This window comes from Melospiza georgiana, chromosome 26 (assembly GCF_028018845.1).
Source record: "Melospiza georgiana isolate bMelGeo1 chromosome 26, bMelGeo1.pri, whole genome shotgun sequence".
In the NCBI taxonomy this organism is placed as follows: Eukaryota; Metazoa; Chordata; class Aves; order Passeriformes; family Passerellidae; genus Melospiza; species Melospiza georgiana.
The window spans coordinates 4,166,763-4,185,502 of record NC_080455.1 but is presented as its reverse complement, the minus strand read 5'-3'; the positions used below and the strand labels follow the sequence as shown (position 1 = coordinate 4,185,502).

The window sequence follows — 18,740 nt, the reverse complement described above, 5'->3', positions numbered from 1 at the left end:
AAAGGTAATCGTTTCTCTTTGGCACAGTAAAATAAAAGAAAGCCGTGAAACATGGCTCTGAGACAGGAGCCATCGGACATTGTGTGTTGTAGTTCCACCTACTGTTTACCTATGAAATATTTTAAATACCTTTTATGATTGTCATAGTTGCTGCTTCAGTTCTGTAGCGTAGACTGGGGGAAGGGTTCAGCGTGAGACAATTGAATTGAGACTCTTCTTTCTTTTAGGAAAACATGCAGATTTTACTTGGCAATGTTTAAAAAACAGAAGTATCGGTTGTTTATATGTTTCTGTGCCTAAAGAAAACCCTGTGGCCACCAGAATTTGCACTGCTGGGAATCAGAGAACCCCTCTCTCTGCTTCATCCGACTGATATTTTGACAATAAAACCAGATACAGTGAGCAAGTAATTATAGGTTGTTTTGGAGACAAAGAGGAATGCTCTAACAGGGAGGCTGAAACTTGATAATTTAGTGCTGTTGCTCTCTGGTGTGGACTGTCTCTGTTTCAGAATGTGAACTATCTCATCTCCCTGTACCCTTCCAGCTTTTGGTTTCTGCCTCTGCGTAATTAGACAAGTGAGAAAACAAGTAAACACCGACCACTGGAGCCACTAGGACAAAAATTAAATCTGCTCCGAGTTCCTCAGGGTGCCTGACCTGGATTTACCCAACACAGAAACTTCCTCGTGTTCCACTGAAACTCCTCCTCTTTCCTGAGAAGTTTGATCCCAGTCACTCTGCATTTTCTGGAATGCTGTGGTGGTTTGAGATGTTTCTTGGCCGTCGTGTTGTGCATCTCTGTTTATAAATGCAGAGTTGATTATGTTCAGTGTTAATCATTCATATCAGGGTTGTTTCCTTTGTCAGTTCAAGAGGGAGGAGTTCCCTGTGTGGTGTAAGGGTGAGGAAGGAGGGAAGAGATTCTTTTTGATCCCTGAAGCACTGGACAGTTTAAAAGAGGGAAAAAATATTAAAATTACTAATTCATAAGGAATTAATTAATAAAATTACTAAAATTTCATAAGGAAGCTATTTTGTCCTTGGCTTTTTTCAGCTGATTAGATTTCATTGGTAGTGAATATCGTTGAACTCCTTGTTCATTAGAAACACTCTTAAAGTCTGTCCCTGCTTGAACTTAGCTGCTTTAAAGTGGTTTGTTTTTAATCTGTCATTTAAAAAATAAACAAAAAAAATCTTTGAGATAAAGAAAGTCAATAGATGAATTTTAGATTAATCACAGCATTTTTGTCTGTGAGTTGTTTGCAAATGGTCTTTTAGGAGTTATTTTATTGGGCAGTACCGTTCCAGACCAAAGGTCAGGGTCATAGTGCTCATAATGTCTGGTGAGTCATAGATTTGCCCTGGAAGCCATTTCTGGAAGACATTTATAGGACATTGGCAGTGTCTGATCCCCTGGAAGATATTCCAGCTGGGGGAAAATATGGTTTTGCTTGCCCCTTTCCAGCCAGGTTTGTTGCCCTCTCCTACTGTGAATGGGGTGATGCTTTTGGGTCCTGTAATGGCCAATAAAATGCTCCTAGGCTGTAAATTACTCTCTGTGAGCCATGGGGAAAACATCTCATTAATAAGGGAAATGTTTTTTATTATACCAGATTATAAATTCATTACCCTCAACCACGAACGGGATATTTTCTGATGTTTATGAGCCTTTTATTCTTAAATATTTATTTTCTGGTTGGTCCTTGCTTTAGTCACTCATTAGGTCATCTTTGGCACAGACCCCTGTGTTGTTATTTGATGTAAGGTGAGGTGACTTGGTTTTGAGGAGACGGTATGGTAACTTATTGTTTAGGGTTACTTGGTTAAGAATATATGCAGACACTAGTATGGTGGATGGTTTAAGATTTTTATTGTTTTGTTTCGTTGGGTTTTATACTGGGAAAGTTGTTTTTTTTACGTCAGGGGGTCTTACTTTATTGTAATTGGTTAGTAAGGAGTAGAAAGTTATTAATGTTAGGGGGGATTACATTTTTGGGTGATCTTTTATTATTAGGAGTTAGGGGGAGAGGAATTTTATTGTTTTTTGTGACATCGCGAGATTTTCTGAGCGCCTTTTCCCTATCTACTACACCCCTGCAAAATGCTTCAGGTGAGTGACAGTCCTGTAGTCTGCAGATCTGGGATAATGGGATGCTCCCAGAATTCTCAGCCTTGATTCCAAACCTGCTGATTAAAGCCCAGGAGCAAACCTGGTGGGTTTGCTGAGTTTCCACGCTGTGGGGTTCAGGTGTAGCAGTGGTGCTCCTGTCCCCATCCAGTCAAGGTGACCCAAATCAGTGTGTTGGCACTTTGGTGTTGGCAGCACTGGCCAGAGCTGCAGCCCTCCTGCACAGTCTGTCTCAAGATGAAATCCTTCCTTTGGAGGGTCTGTTCTTGCCTGCCAAATTCATCTTCTTGCTGTTCTGTGAGTGATTGAGGGAGGGGAAGACAAGGAAGAGCCTGGCTGCAGTCCTCTGAGTTTTTATCTCTGCCTTTCTCAGGAAAAGAGAAGATATTCTCAGGAATATTTTCTGTGCCTCTCCACTTTGGAAAGAGCTTGCTGACAGAACTGTTCTTTTTTATTTTTCTTTTCTTTTTTTTTTGGACCTTCCCAAATTCTTGATCTGAATAAGACCAAATGCTACCAATGGTAAATGCAAAAATAATTTTTTTTGTCAGTTTGAGTTTACTGATGCTGCTTTACTCTGGATGACTGGAAAAGATAGAAATCTGCTATTTCTATACACCTGTTAGAGATCTGTTATTTCTCTACACCTGTAAAGAACCCTTCATGTCTATTTTTGCTCTTACCTCCATGTGGGCAGGTTCCTGCCCCTTTTTTGCTGTCCCTCATTCTTCTCTTTGCTGTTTTTTCACCCCTGCAGTTCTCTGATACCATTTTCAGAGAGGCTTAATGAGAATGCAAAGTAATAATCATGCATGCAAACTAATAATAATAAATGCAAAGTAATAATAATAAATGCAGAAATCTTACATGCTTTAAAAGGAAACCACAGCCACTGGTATTCAGAAGCTCCTCATCCTGAATTAGAGTGGCCTCCCTTCAGCACTGCAGAAATGTTGAATAGAGGGAGCTGGAGCATGTTTTAGAAAATGAAGTATGCTTATAAAACAGTCTTCTGGCAGGTTTCAGATTTCTCTTATGTGGGCAAAAATAATGCCACTTTGAAATCATTAAATAAATGCATTTCAAATAGTCTCAGGGAGAACCAGGCCCTTGGATTCAGCTGCAGTTTCCTGCAGCTTTTCTGTAGCATTTTGCTGTTTTCTAGCATGTTCTGCACTGTTGTATAAAGAACCTTTCAGCAGTGCAGGGAAGTCATACACAGCACTGTTAGATATGTCAGCTGATTAAGTGAAAAATGCCTACTGAGAGTGCCACAAGCTGTTATCTTGTGTTATCCAGAGCAAGGGCATGATTTAAAAATTGAAATATGTTTTTAAGTGAGATCCCTGTTACAGTTACCTTAACAAGGAACCTGAGCTTTTCAAGTGGAATTGGTCCTACTAATCATTGATAGGGAAACAATTACTAAATGTAATCACTGAAAATGGGTAAATGTCGGGGAATGTGAATATTTAGTTGAAATTTATGTTTCTAGATCACAGAATCACAGAAATTCAAGGCTGGAAGAGGCCTGTAAGATCATCAAGTCCAACCCATGTTCTAACAATTCAACTAGATCATGGCAGCAAGATGATTATATTACAAACATTATATTATATATATATATTATATTATATTATATTACAAATTCGAGATGAGTTATGTGGATTTCAGGGCTGTGTGGGAAGGCAGTGGCTGTAGGAACCTGGGGCATCCATGGGGCTCCTGTTCTGCCCTGAAGGGAACCCATCTGTGAGCAGCTCTTGAATCCAACCCAGCCTGACGTCATGGAGAATTTTCTCTGCTTCCTTTTGTGTGGTGATTTTTGTCCCACAGTTCGTTTCTTTGTCTCAGGAGAAAAGGGATTTCCATTGTCAACCCCTTGTTTGTTGTTGAGGCATGTCCTTTTACAAGCTCTGCATTCCCTCGTGGTCTGTGGAGGCCTTATCATTGCTGAAATAATGAAAATATTTCTTATTCTCTACACAGTTTTAATAAGTGATAATTTTGATACATTTTTTTCTCCTGCATTTGCAGAGGCACATACATTTGAAATTAGATGTGGTGCCTTTTGGTTTGTGGCATAGGAATATCCCAAATAAGAGAAGTTGTGGGAGGTGGGAGTTCTTGTGGAGGTTTTTTTGTGTGTGTGTGTGTGTGGCAGAACTCTGCACTTCATTTCCCACACTTGGGGAACTTGTATAACATGTGAGCATCTTGCAGGTCTGCGTGCTTGGTTTTGTTTTTATATCTTTATTAATTTATTTGTGTTTAAAACCAAGTGGGTATTTTGGTCTTGTTCTCTGACTTTTGCTGAAATTATGGAAAACACAAGGTTAGCATCTCTAGGAGCCTTAAAGCAGATTCCCAGTCCTGGTGCCAGGCAGGGGTGGTTCTGAAAGGACCTTAAATAGTTTTTCCTCTGTGCTTTAAACATAAACTGGCTTTTCTCTAGCAGATATGGTGTTCATCTTTCCAGTTTTCTCTTTTAAAGAGAGAACACCATGTGTCTGGAAAAGGCAGATCTGGAAAAGGCAAATCCTGGTGTCCTTTACTGAGTTCTTGGTGTCCTGCTTTGCTTTTGATGAAGGCTTGTTTTATAGATGGGCAGAAATGCTGCAGAAAATATTTGGCACTATCAATTTCCTGATGGTGTCTGGAAAAGGCAAATCCTGGTGTTCTTTACTGACTTGTTGGTGTCTGGAAAAGGCAAATCCTGGTGTCCTTTACTGAGTTTGGTGTCTGGAAAAGGCAAATCCTGGTGTCCTTTACTGAGTTTGGTGTCTGGAAAAGGCAAATCCTGGTGTCCTTTACTGAGTTTGGTGTCTGGAAAAGGCAAATCCTGGTGTCCTTTACTGAGTTTGGTGTCTGGAAAAGGCAAATCCTGGTGTCCTTTACTGAGTTTGATGTCTGGAAAAGGCAAATCCTGGTGTCCTTTACTGAGTTGTTGGTGTCCTGCTTTGCTTTTGATGAAGGCTTGTTTTATAGATGGGCAGAAATGCTGCAGAAAATATTTGGCACTATCAGTTTCCCTTCCTGTTTTCTCAATAAGTAGTTATCAAGAGGTAAAAAAAAGGAGATTGGATTTTAGTATACTTTAGTAATAGTTTTATGGCTTTTGGGTGAGAGGGCTGCTTTGGTGCCTGTATCTGGGAGCAATTCCTTTGTGCAGCTGGAAGGGAATGGTAATGCTTCTTGTGGTGCTGGTAATGCTCTGATGATTCTGGAGGGTGTTTTGATCTTTAATTTACTGTAGTTGCTGCAACAGTCCATGCAGAGAGGCAGCTCTTCCTGTGGAGCCAAAGAATTGCTGCCCCCTTGATTGGAATCAGTTCTGGATGGAGAGACATGGAAATGTCCTTTGCAAAATGAGGAAAGCTGTGCTCCGCTGGGTGGAGGTGGGGCAGAAAACTGCTGCTGCATTCCAGAGTGGCTCTGGGCTCTTGCATGTGTGAATTGCACTCGGTGCTGCAGTCTCAGTGAAAAAACTCAAGGGTTTGGTATAAAATCCAGAGCACAGCATGCACAGCAAGGATGCTTGCCACAACACCTGAGCTTACTCTGCATCTCTTCCAAAATTAAGATCCTTTGTGTGTCATTATTCCTTTCCCTAGACAGGAAAGAAGAATAATTAAGACTTTATTTTGTGTGTGTGCATTGCAGATTGTGCAGTGAATGTCCACAAGAACTGCAAGAATTTGCTGACTGAATGCAGCAGCATCAGACCCAAGGTGGGCTTTAACATTTGTTCTTTTATAATAACAAGGCTTGACATGATAAGTTTAATTATGTCAGTGTTTTAATTTACATCAGTACAGGATCTTGCCCGACATCTTTGAGGCATTGAGTAGTTACTAACTTGTTATTATAGTAATTAATGATAGAGTGTGGAGGGAAATTAAAGTGAAACATTTTACTGCTATACTGTGAATTAAACTTTTGAGCACTGAGAGTGCTCAAACTTTTTGAGGAATATAATTAAATTATATGGTACTTTTGAATGTTATGCCCTCTCCAAACTGATGGGAGAGCATGAGGGGTGGAGGGGAATCTGGTTGTAACAGTTGCATTTTATTTCTAAGCTGGAAAATGCAGAATAAGTGGTTTCATTTGGGAACTGTGATGAACTTGGTCTTGCTATGCTGTTTATTTTTTTATCTCTGTCACCATGGTGCCTGTGATTGCATGTAAGGTCAAGGTTGTTTCACATAGATGTCTATCTGTTGGGTTTTTTGTTCTGGTATTGGTTTTGGAAATCATTTCCTCCTTATAACTAATAATACTTGAGGGAGTTTTAGTTTGTTTTAACCTGCAAGTGCTGATGATTTCAGAGGCTGATAGCAGATTAGGGAGTTGTGAGGGGGGAAAAGAGAGAGCAGAGCAGCTCAGACCTGAGCAATTAGAGGTTAGAGGAAGTGTGTTCAGCCATTGGTGATATAGAATGTAACTCTTCTGAGGGCAGAAATGTTCTTGTGGGGGTTTTGAGATATCATTTTAAACATCTCAGGGCATTGTGAATTTTCCTTTTAAACTGAAAACTTCACTTGCTCTGCTGCTTTCATTTCCACTCCTCACCACCACCCAAAACTTCATTCTTGAATCAGCCCTGACAAACCACTCCTGAAGAGAGCAGAGAGGGAGTGGTGGCACAAAATGGGGTGAAGAATTCAGTCAGAAATGGGAACCCCAAAGGGAAGCTCCCCAAAAGCCATTTGTTACAGCCTGAATTATTCATTTAATTTCTTTGCATCTTTGATAACTTGTATCTCAATGGTTTTTAATATCCTAGTGTTGCAAGAAGGACAAAGTTTAGCAAAGATTACCAAAGATGCAGTTTGAAATGGACAATCTGAATTTTGGTTGAAAGTGGCTGGATTAGTTTAGTCAATATTGCTGGAAACTAAACTACAGCAAAGGGAAGGCTGTCAGCATGAAGGGGTTGCTTTCATCTCATAAATTAATTATCATACCTTTAATTCAGTTGTAGTTTCAGTTTTAGTTCTATTTCATCCTGATTTATACTTTGTGGAATTTAATACAAAGTGTTAATGTCTCTATGTCATTCATCTGACACATGAAAAAATCAAAGCTGTTACTGTGTTAAATCTTTTGTATTCTCAGTGAACATCTTCACTTACAGTTAATGCTATGGGATGGGAAAAATCTGATTCATTTTGCACTGAAAGTTTGGTGTGGATGTGTAAGAATATTGTATTTTTTCCTGTAGCAGAAAGATTTGCAGCACAGACCTTCTGGATCTCCACAAAGTTCGCCCCAGTGCATTTCCCCAGGTTTGTACTAAAGAATGATTTCTGTGCTCAAGGCTTATCTCTTCAATTGCATTTTTTTTTCTTTAATATGTTTTAAAGGCTATACACGGTGTGTTATTGAAGTATAGAGAAGGTCTCTTTTAATAAGATGGTTTCATTTTTTTTCTATTGGGAATGGCTTAGAGGCTCCTAGCAATCTCCTGTGTGTTTTTATCTTTTTATCTTTTTATTTTTCTTTATACCTTCTTGCTGTGTAACCTCAAAATATCATGGTGAAAAGGGATCAATAAGCTCGTTTTTCATTGATTGTCTATTCTCTGGCCTCTGAAAAGACTAGAACTGTGAACTTTGTTTTACATCAGATTTTCATAATTGTCTATTTAAAACTTGCCTGCAGCTAGTGGTTGCTAGAAATCTCTAAGACAAGCTAGCACTAATGGTCTAAACATAAATCTTTGTTGAAACAAAATGAGGAAAAAGGATCTGGGAGGAAAAAAAAAAACCCAAGAAGAAAAAGCATCTGTGCAGCATAGGCTTTGAAATATCTTTTTGCTCCTGGAAAAGACCATCCCAGTCACAGGTGTATTAAATGGCATTTTAATTTTACAAGCTGTTACATTAAGAGAGGAGGTGAGTGTCAGACACAGCTGACTTGGATGTCTGAGCACCACTCTGGGTGTTTTCAGGTACCATTTGCATTGCAAGGTGTCCTCTTCATTAAGTGACTCTCCCCAAGAGGCAGCACAGGGGATAATTGTTATGGAGATAAATGGCTGCTTGCATTACCCAGAATGGGTCTGTGCATTTAGGAGAAAGTGCAGGGACTAAAATAAGAAGCAAGGGCTGATGGAAATGGGAGAAGTTGTCTGTAGGGCTGGTGTGTGTGAGGGGAGCAGCGATCGATGTGGGCACAGCAGTGTGCAGACAGTGCTAATTGAACTCAGAAAATGGCTTGTGGGCCAGGCAGCCTCTGCTAGGCAGCCTGTACTCATTTTCCTTGGACAAAAGCAGGAGCTGGAAATTAAAGGAACAGCTAATAGCCTGGGCATTGTATGTTGTTAGCCACAGCATAACCCTGCAGACTGCAGTGGCCAGCAAAAAAAACCCAAACGTGTTGTCTCAATGTAAAAGAAAAATTCATTTTTAGAGAGGTATAAACTGTGTTGTGTGTCCCCATCCCTGTCCCCTTGAGATTTTTAGGACTGGCCTGTCCTTGTGTAACAGAACTTTATGTTCCTGACTTGAGGAGCACAGAAAGAGAAGTTGTTGGCCAATAATTTCAATATTTCCCCAAATGGAAACACAGGGACATTGGTTATTAAGTCTTTGTTTAAGAAATCTGACTGGGCAAATCTTTCAGATATTTAATTAGTCTCCTTTTGGAGATGGAAAGGACTCAGTTTACCCAGTTTGTTAGACTGATAACATACTGTAGCCAGGAGGTTTCAAACCCAAACTGGTTCTGGGAAAAATATTTCCAGCAGGAAAAGATGTGGTGATATAATTTCTGTGAAATGTCATTGATGAGACCTCCCCTGCAGCCCCAAAACAATTCCTCTGTCAATGAAGATTAAATGAGAGAGAAGCAGGTATAGAGCAGGGATATGAAAAAATGTGGAAAAACCTGTTTCATGGCAAGAACCACAAATACCTTGGTTTAACTGTGCTTCACTGAGAAGGCAGAAGTGGAGGAGAGAATTCTTGGTGAAGGTACACTAAGGAGGGCAGGCTGAAAAGGGGAACTTGTAGGGCTGGGTGGACATGAGTGTTTTTACTAGAAAAGTGAGGCATAAGCTTTATCTGGGAACTGGAGACCCCTTGAACTGCTCCAGCAGCAGCCCCTGGTCCTGGAGCAGCATCCTGGGGCTGGGAGAGGAGCTGGGTCTGTCCCTGCAGTGACAGAGCCCAGGGATCTGTGAGATCCCACTCCCATGTCCTTAAAAGCTCTCTGAAAAAGGGCAGCCACAGACCTTGTCAGGGATCAATTGTAAATATTGTCTGGCTGAGTCTTCATCTCTGACTCCCCTGAAGCTCCTTTTTTAAAAGGATGTATTTTGTCTCCCGTTCCTTATCATTTATTACAGACATTAGTACTAAATAATTGTATCCATTTTTTATAAGTCTATTACAGGCTCCCACATATTGTGTAATAGTGATTAAAGTTTCAAATATCTTTCCAGTTCACAGTCTGTCTAGATTTAAAAAGCATTAAAAAGCTGCAGTATTAAAATTAAATTTAGCTCAGGTATCTATTATGTGCAGTGTGTGTGCATGCAGATATAAATTGCTGTGAGCATTAAGCATTGCAAAGAACTTGTGGGTTTGTTTTTCTGTGATCTCTGATTTTTCTTGTTTGCCATGAAATGTTCTGTGCCCTTATACGGTGGGGTGTGAATAATTGTGTGTAGGTTCTGGTGTTTTACTAAAGGAGAAGATACTTTGCAATTTCCACACTAAATGGGCACAGTAGGGACCAATTTCCTGCACTTCAGACCTGCTGATTTAGCCAATACAGTAAGTTAAGTGGCAGCTTTACATTTCTAGAAGGATCACAGGTAGTATAAAAACAGAGCATCTCTGGGGCCACTTTACTGTGCCAGGTCTGAGGGCAGCCAGTGGCGAGCATGGGGAATACAAATTCAAAAAGCAGCGGCAGAAGCAATGCCATTCCAGCTCACCCCGAGCTGTCTTTTTGTGGTTCCTTTTCAAGAAAATGGAATGAGAATGTTTTTTTGGACAACGAGCTCCTGACATCCAAGATCCTGTCGGTTCTCCGGCCGCATTCCGAGCGAGGGCTGCGAGCAGGCGAGCTGCAGTGCACGCCTCATTTTCTGAGCACCAATTCCATTTTTGCCTCTTTAGCCACTTCTCTGAAGGAGCAGCCCCGAAGTCTCCTCCTGGGAGCAGATGGCACCCCAGCACTGTCCCGCAACCTCGGGATGACTATCGCCCAAAGGGGACATTCCCAGCCTTCACTGAACGCTGCTGGAGCTGTTAACAAATTTGGGTGAGTGAAATGCTTCTCTTCTAATCCTCTGGCTTCAGATGTCCCCCACCTTCCCAGTGTAAAAAGAAAAATGAGAATTCACGTTGTGTTTTTCAAGCTCAAAGAGTTTTATTGAGTTTTAATTCTGAAAGTTTTTTTTTTTTTTTCCTTCTCTTTTTATCTTGAATCCCTTTGTCCTGTGTAAAATACTGCAGTATTTGAGTGTTTCTGTCCTGGATGTATTTGTCTTGAGAACTGCTGTGAAATTCGGTGATCTCCTCCGAGTTCAGCTATTCTAGGCTGGGCTGGTGCTGGCTGGTGTAGGAGGCAGCAGTGTTTTAAATTGCTGAATACCTTCATTAAAATAGTAGGCAAACTCAAGGCTATCTGCTGTTTTAAGTAGCTATTTACTTTTGATGTGCCCTAGTTATACTCCCTTCCCAGTGAAAGTGCCCTTTGTACTCTGAACTGGCTGTGGCTTGTCACCAGGTGATGTCCTTGTAAACTGTCATACCAGAAGTTACAAGCTTTGCTCATGCTGCTCTAATTAAACTGCACTATTTCAGCGTTGGAGTTGCTAAATTAATTTCACTGTTTAAAGAGTGCAGTGATATCTTTTATTTATTTATTGTAAGATAATTGCACTGTAGTTTAGGGAAGATGCTTGTCGAAGAAGTTGGACTTTTTAAATTTTATTTTAATTGTTCTGGTCTAATGTTTTTGGCCATTTAGGCTAATTTCAGGAGACATGGATGAAGGGGATTCAGGCTTTGTAAAATTTAAGCAGACTTCAGATGACGTTATCTCGCTTGCACCTTCAACAACAGACTCCATTTTTCTGGAAGGTATGGAATTTCTGTGCTTTTCAGGATTGTTATGCAACTTCTCCCATGGGTTTGAAAACAGCACTGAGGTGTTTTTCCCCTTGTCGTTACTGATGGTAAACAGAGATATGGTGAGAAATAGTTGAATAATAATTGAAATTGAATGTGCTTTTGGTCTAGATGCATATTCTGTGTCCCTGCGGAGTGAAATAGAAACAGATGCTCATGAGTTTGAGGCAGAGTCTTGGAGTCTTGCAGTGGAACAGCCTTATGCAAAAAGGCAAAGGAAAGATGTTATAAAAAGGCAAGATGTCATTTATGGTAAGAGTATTTGTTATTCTTAAAACTTTTTCTATTTCATAGTGCCACTGTTGTGATACAAAGCAGAAATCATTTTTGTTGGTTGCCATTTTGACTTGTGCTTGAAAACTAAAACTGAGTGAGGGTTTTCGAGTCTGTTACCTGCATTAATGTGTGTAATTCCTTGTGTGAGTGCTTTAAGCATGCCATGGGTTTCAGCAGGGCTCTGTAGGCAGCAAAGCCCAGCTGTACAACTGGGGAACAGCCCAGCTGCCACTGGGAGATGTCCTTAAATAAGCAGGGTCAGTCACTGCTGGGCTGGGACATTAGCAAGGCAAATTTAAGAGCTTCACATGAGTGATGCAAAGACTGTAGTGAAGAAGATGATTGTGGCTTTCAGAGCCTGCTCTTCTGTCCCCCTGCTCACTGCACAGCATATAAATGACCTTTGATTTTATTTCTGTATTTCACCTTGCCCAGAACTAATGCAGACTGAAATGCACCACGTTAGGACACTGAAAATAATGCTGAAGGTGTACTCCAGAGCCATGAGAGAGGAGCTGCAGTTCTCACATGCAGTTATCAACAAGCTCTTTCCCTGTGTGGATGAGCTGCTGGAGATGCACGGGCAGTTCCTGCTCCAGCTGAAGGAGAGACGGAAGGAATCCTTGGAAGAGGGCAGTGACCGAAATTATATAATCCAGAACATTGGAGACCTCTTGGTAAAACAGGTGTGAATTCAATCCTGCCAATGATCTTGACACTCTAAAGCTTCCTGTGAGGGTAAAGTTGTGTGATGCAAAGATTGATTTCATCCTGGTTTATGGTTCTCTTCCCAGTTAATGTTGGGAGCATGACTCTCAGGAATAATTCTAGTCACAAGTAATATGAAATGGTCATTAAATGTTCTTTGAGCATGCATATATATGCCTTGTGGGATATGTGACTTGTTTGGTTCTATTTTTCATCTGTTCCAAGAGTAAAATAATATATTCCTAGCGTCCATTCCAGATTTGGCTCTCCTTCAGATACAGCCAAACTTCTTCATTCTGATCTTTTAAAAATGCAGTCAGGATCCTTTAGAATCATGGCAGTTTTAGTCAGGATCCTTTGAAATCATGGCAGTTTTAGCACCATTCTGGCATGGAGTGGTTGCAGCAATTTCTACCATATATCATGACCATTTTTTTGCCCTTCATATTTTACAGTTCACAGACTTTTTAAGTGCAGAGATCCAGAAATCCTTTCTTAAAATTCTCATAATTACAACTATCATTTAATATTTGGTTATCTTATGGTATTCCAAGCCCTCACATGTCACACTGCATAAATGTCTCATTTCTGGTACAGAAGAAATTAAAATAAATGTTTTAGAAACTATATTAGACCCGGAGTTTATAGTGGAGGTTAGTTTGCTCTGAATGATTCATGTCTTTCATTCTTCTATTTCCAATCAGTTTTCAGGTGAAAATGGGGAGAGAATGAAAGAAAAATATGGTGTGTTCTGTTGTGGACACAATGAAGCTGTCAGCCATTACAAAGACCTGCTCCAAAGCAATAAAAAGTTCCAAAACTTAATAAAGGTAAACAATAACCAAAAGTCTCCTATTCTGACTATGCAAAATGTATTTCACTGCTTTGGGCTTTGTTTTGTACTTGAAGATCCCTCAAATGTGAATGAGCAGGGTTAGAGGCATATTCTCATTATTTGGTGGGTTGTGAGCTCCTTGCATTTTAGATCTTTTGAGCTACTTGGAGACAAATCCACAATTAGGAAGTGTTACATTTGAGGCAGGCTCTTGAGAGCACCCAGGACTGGGGAATAGAGTATTTGTTCAATTCAGGGCTCTGTCCTGCTGTGTGGCCATCAGGATAAATTGCTTTGTTAATAAATTAAATCAATGATAAATGCTGTTGATGAGCTGCTGTAGAAAAAACAGAGACTCTTAGTCAGGTTTTGCTCACACCATCATCTTTCCAAAGGCTTCCAAATCTTCCAAAAGTGAAGATTCACTCCAGGGTGGTTTGCTGCACACTCTGATGTGCAGTTAATAGGAAAGGCTGAAGAGACACAGCCCAAGTAGAAGCTGTAACCTGAATCTCGGGTGGCTTTGCAGAGGCCTAAATATTCTCATTTTCCAGTCACCAGTAAGTGATACTGTGTGAACTTTCCAGCTTAGCTCTGTACTTACAGCTCATCTTAGCCTTTAAAGTGAGAGCCCTTCACTTCCAAGGAGCTAAATAAGTGACCAGAGTTTTAAAACATTTAACTTCAATCCTTGTAGAGAAAGATCTTGGTGCTGTGTTCTCCTGCTGCCAGGTGTGTGCTGTACCTGCAGTCAGATTAACTGGTGCTTTACAGTCCTCCCTTTCTAATCAGGATTGTGTTTCTGTAGGTCAGGCAATTGGGGAGCATACAGTGGTAAAATAAACACTTAATTCCTTCATTACTGATCTAAATTCCTTCATTATTGATCTATTTCATTGGTAGGTGGTTGAGTCTGATTTTAAAACCACAGAACTTTTCTATGTATTTAAGGTCTGACCCTGTTATAAAGTGTGATCAGTTAGCAACAAGCAGACAGTTCAGATTTGGAAGTTTCCCTAATTGACTCCACATTTAGTTAACAGGAGTTGAAAACAGTACCTGAGATATTTTCCAGTAATAAAGGCAATTTTTGGAATGCTATCAGGATTAGTAGAAGAGTGCAGCTAATTTCATGGTGCTGTGCAGAAGTGTTTTGGGGCAGAAGGCATGAGAATGGAGAGGCAGTTAGAAGAGCTCCTTGCACAGTGGGTGTCACGAGTTTCTCTTGTTTTCTAGAAAATTGGGAACTGCTCCATTGTGAGGAGGTTGGGAGTTCAGGAGTGCATCCTCCTGGTCACCCAGCGCATCACCAAGTACCCAGTGCTGCTGGAGAGGATCATCCAGAACACAGAAGGTGGGATGGCTCCTGCAAGCCTCACAGTTGTCTCTTGGTCCTTTTTCTGCCATGTTTTGCATGTTCTTACCTCAGACATGCTGTCACCTGCTTTCCACTTCTCTTTGGCTGATGATGCCAGATCAGTCTCACCTCAGAGGGTCAAGAGAATCCGAATGGTTTGGGTTGGACCTTGAAGTTCATCTCATTCCACCCCCTGCCATGGCAGGGACACCTGTCACTACCCCAGGTCGCTCTAAGCCCCATCCAGCCTGGCCTTGAACACTTCAAAAATAAAATAAGATGACAATAACCTGTCACAGCTTCTCTGGGCACCCTGTGCCAGGGCCTGCCCACCCTCACAGTGAGGAATTTCTTCCCAATATCCCATCTAACCCTGCCCTTCTTCAGCTTAAAGCCAACCCCCCTTGTCCTGTCACTCCAGGCCCTTGTTAAATAGTCTCCCTCCATCTTTCCTTCAGCTCCCTTCAGGCCACACTTAGATCACTCTGAAATTTCTCTTCTTCAGGCTGAACAATCTCAATTCTCCCAGCCTCACCTCAGAGGAGAAGAGAAGCATTTAAAGTCTGCACCACAAACCCATAGTAGTTAAACCAGTTGGTTCATTAGCTTTTCCAGAGCTTTAGGTTATTATATTTTATTTTTAAATAAATAAATATTTTAATAAAATAAAATGAAATAAAATAAAAATATAATTTTTAATTAATTTTTTTTTTCTTAGAAAATACTGTTAGGTGTCTAGTATGAAACCCTTATGCTAAAATACATTTGGATGGCTCATGTCTTGTATTCTAGAGCTGAAAATGTGGCTTCTCTTTTCCCTTAGCTGGAACTAGAGATTATGAAGACCTGACCCAGGCCCTTGGTTTGATTAAGGACACCATCAGCCATGTAGATGCCATGGTAAACGAGTGTGAGAAGGGGCAGCGACTCAAGGAGATCATGCACAAAATGGAGCTGAAATCATCTGGGAAATGCAAGAATGGGCTTTTGTTCAGGAAGGATGACATGGGCCAGAGGAGGCTCCTCCTGGATGGGATGCTGTACTGGAAAGCTGCGTCAGGGAGGCTCAAAGGTACAGCACCAGCAAGGGCACAAACACAACTGGGAAACAAGATTTATGTTGGGGTGGTTTTTTTTAGTAACTGTTTATTACTGATCGATTGGGTATAAAATAAGATGACAATAACCTGCTTGTTTAATAGGATATTGGAGGAAATAGCACTTGTTCTATTCTTGGCTTGTCCAATAAGCATCTCTGTAATGGTGCATGATAAGTTCCTTATGCTGCTTGCTTATTATCTGGCCGGTCTGCTTCCCAATTCAAGAGGGAAGTCTTCAGATGGATGACAAAGCTTTGAGTCATCCTGACTTAGTCTCCTGTGGAAAGGCATTATCTCTGCTTCACACTTTGCAAAACCTGTGTCATGTCAGCTGCATGACACTTAATTCTGCATTTGCCAGAAAATCAAAGCAGTGGCCATCAGGGAATATTTGAGCAGCTTCATTGCTCAAGTGTTCAAGGAGAAGCTTCAGTGGCACAGAAAGTGCAGCCAGGAGTAGGTGGGGACCCTAAATGGCTGCAGTTCCAGAAGAATCTGCTGTTTGGAGAGATGTGTTCCCTCTGGAGTGCTGGAGTCCATGTGTAGGATGTGTGTGTGGGTGTTCTCAAGCTTTAAATGGGCTCTGTTTAAATCAGCTGCTGCTGCATGGTTCAGCCTGGCTGGGGACAGCCCAAGTGGAAGGCAGTAACAGACACAATATTGAAAATGTGACATGCTATTCCCTGGCCTGCAGGAAATATAAATTAAGTGATTTTTGAGTCTGGAGTGGTCTTCCTGCTTTGAAATATCACTTTTATTCCTTTTTTTGTCTCTTTTATTATTGTAGATATTCTGGCAGTCCTGCTCACTGATGTACTGTTGCTCTTACAAGAAAAGGACCAAAAATACACATTTGCATCTGTGGTAGGTATTGTTCTCTTTATTTAATACATGCACTTAAAGGATTTATGAAAGTGACAGTAACTACAGAAGAAACACAATTAGGGATGTTAGATACTTGTTATAGGAGATTCAGGAAGAAAAATTAAATGAATAAACCAGCCAATTATTATGGAATCACTTTTTTTGAAGCAGTTCTGATACATTTTGAATCCTTTCCCCACTCTCCCAGTGCAAACCAGTATTTCCTTGCTTTGGCCAGTTGTAGCTGCCACATCTCCCATGGTTTTCACTGTTCCTCTTCTTGTGCTGTGACTTTCCCTTTCACTGAACTTTGTGAGGCTGAGATTTATTGCACATGTTAGAACTGTGCTTTGGAAAACTTGCAGATAAATCCTGCTTCTGTTCAGTGTGCAGGGAAAGAATCTCAGTTAGAGACATGGTAACTGTGGTCACAGTGCCCTGAGATTTACTAGGGGCAGAGAACTTTCCTGAAAGACATGGAATAAGCACTGAATGCAGATGTTATTACTGCAGGCTCTAGAACATTCAGTGAATTCACTTTTCTAGGGCATTTCCACAGGTGTCCTCAGAGAAGTTAATTTGTACATTTTGTCCTGATCTAGTTCACTGATGGCTGTTGTGGAACCTGTAACAGAGAAATTCTTTTATGTAATTCTTTTCTTGGATGTATTTTTTTTTTCAAGACATTAACATTAGAGCTGAATTCTAATGGCAAAAGCTATTTTGGTGACCTCAGGGCTGTACAAACAACTGCTTTTCAATTACCCTTCTCATAATGCACAGAACAGGGTGCTATGTGGTGGTTTGTTTTTTTCCCTTCTGGAAACACGCTCTACACTTAGAGTCTGACCAATTTTTTTTGCATCTCTGTATATACACAGTTCATTTGAAATTTAATATCAGTTCTCCATAAATAAATCAAGTGAGAGGGAGCAAATGGATCTGCTCAGTGATTCTGTTTTTCCAGTGACCTCTGTTTGTGGCTGGAATTGCAGTACAGTTGCTCAGAGAAGCTGGCAGAAGCTGCTGCTCCTGGTGTTTGCTTCACACTTCAGTTCTCTTATCATGGCTCTAGATTATTCTGTGAAGGTTCAGCAGTCACAGAGAGCTGCTTTATCCTGGGAAGGAACTTTCTAGGCTGCATATGTTGGAGCTCTGCTGTAGGAAGCCTAGACAGGTTTTTAGTAACTAATATCCCTCCTGTAAATGTGTTTTCACTGCAAAGGCTGACAGCTAATCCAGTTAATCCTCATTATACAATACACTAGCTGTCACCTGGTGTCATTTTTATCAGGGCCTGACACCCTCTAACACCTCTGGTTTATTTCTTTTAAAACCTCTAACACTTCTCTCCTTTCAATTCACAATGTATCATTAAGGTTTTTGTTTTCTTTTTCAAATTTTGGGGTTGCCTCCTTTTGAGCAAAACTTTTTGAGCCTGTTCTTGACTTGTGGGAATCATTAAATTGACACAGGCTTTGATGTTCAATCAGGTATCAAGACCTCTTGTTTCTGACATGCATATTCTTCATGTTTTCATTGATCAAATGACAACATCAGAAGTGTCATGTGAAAAAGTCAGAGTTATTTCATGATGTTACAGCTGCTAGTGGCTCTGGATAAATAGGAAGGAAACACAATTCCTAAAGAACACATCTAATGTACTGCATTGTATTTTATTTACAGGACTCTAAGCCACCAGTTATCTCACTGCAAAAATTGATTGTGAGAGAGGTAGCTAATGAGGAAAAGGCAATGTTCTTAATTAGTGCTTCCTTAAAAGGACCAGAAATGTATGAAATTCACACCAGCTCCAAAGAGGAGAGGAATTCCTGGATGGCACACATCCGCAGGGCTGTGGAGAGGTAAGGGAGGGGGAAAACAGGAGCCTGATTTCTTGCTTGTCTTCTACTCACAGGTGTAAATTTATATTTAAAATCCTTTTGACTCTCCACAAACTTCAGTGTGCAATTCTGCTTGTGTTCATTGAGAAGAAACTACTGATAAAGATGAAATAAAAACTACTCAGACTTTAACACTCACTGATGTCAAATGCAACAGGGCTTTGGGAAAGGGAGGAAGATTTGACAACCAGGATAAACCACAACTGAGGCAAAAGCTTCAAGTTGAATCCTGAGATGATTTTAAATTATCTCACATGCAAATCCAACATAAATCTGTCTTTCCCTTTGGACAGCTGTCCTGATGAGGAAGGAGGTTCATTTAATGAACCTGAGGCAGAGAGGAGACTGGCTGAAGCAAGAGCTGCAAAGTTAAAAGATTTTCAAGGTAATGACTTAGTTACATATTCTACAAGCTGC

General features: G+C 40.6%; 1 protein-coding gene across 3 annotated transcripts in view; it reads left to right on the top strand.

Moving 5' to 3' along the window:
- ARHGEF18 (Rho/Rac guanine nucleotide exchange factor 18) overlaps window positions 1-18,740 on the top strand; it is a 50,268-nt gene that overhangs the window by 18,773 nt on the left and 12,755 nt on the right. For all 3 annotated transcript variants that reach the window (XM_058040681.1, XM_058040680.1, XM_058040682.1), the window contains 12 exons: window positions 5,794-5,861; window positions 7,358-7,421; window positions 10,263-10,407; window positions 11,119-11,231; window positions 11,391-11,531; window positions 11,991-12,241; window positions 12,968-13,093; window positions 14,335-14,452; window positions 15,279-15,527; window positions 16,343-16,419; window positions 18,106-18,284; window positions 18,617-18,708. In XM_058040681.1, coding sequence (XP_057896664.1) covers window positions 5,794-5,861; window positions 7,358-7,421; window positions 10,263-10,407; window positions 11,119-11,231; window positions 11,391-11,531; window positions 11,991-12,241; window positions 12,968-13,093; window positions 14,335-14,452; window positions 15,279-15,527; window positions 16,343-16,419; window positions 18,106-18,284; window positions 18,617-18,708 — 1,623 coding nt within the window. The remainder of the gene's footprint in view (window positions 1-5,793; window positions 5,862-7,357; window positions 7,422-10,262; window positions 10,408-11,118; window positions 11,232-11,390; window positions 11,532-11,990; window positions 12,242-12,967; window positions 13,094-14,334; window positions 14,453-15,278; window positions 15,528-16,342; window positions 16,420-18,105; window positions 18,285-18,616; window positions 18,709-18,740) is intronic.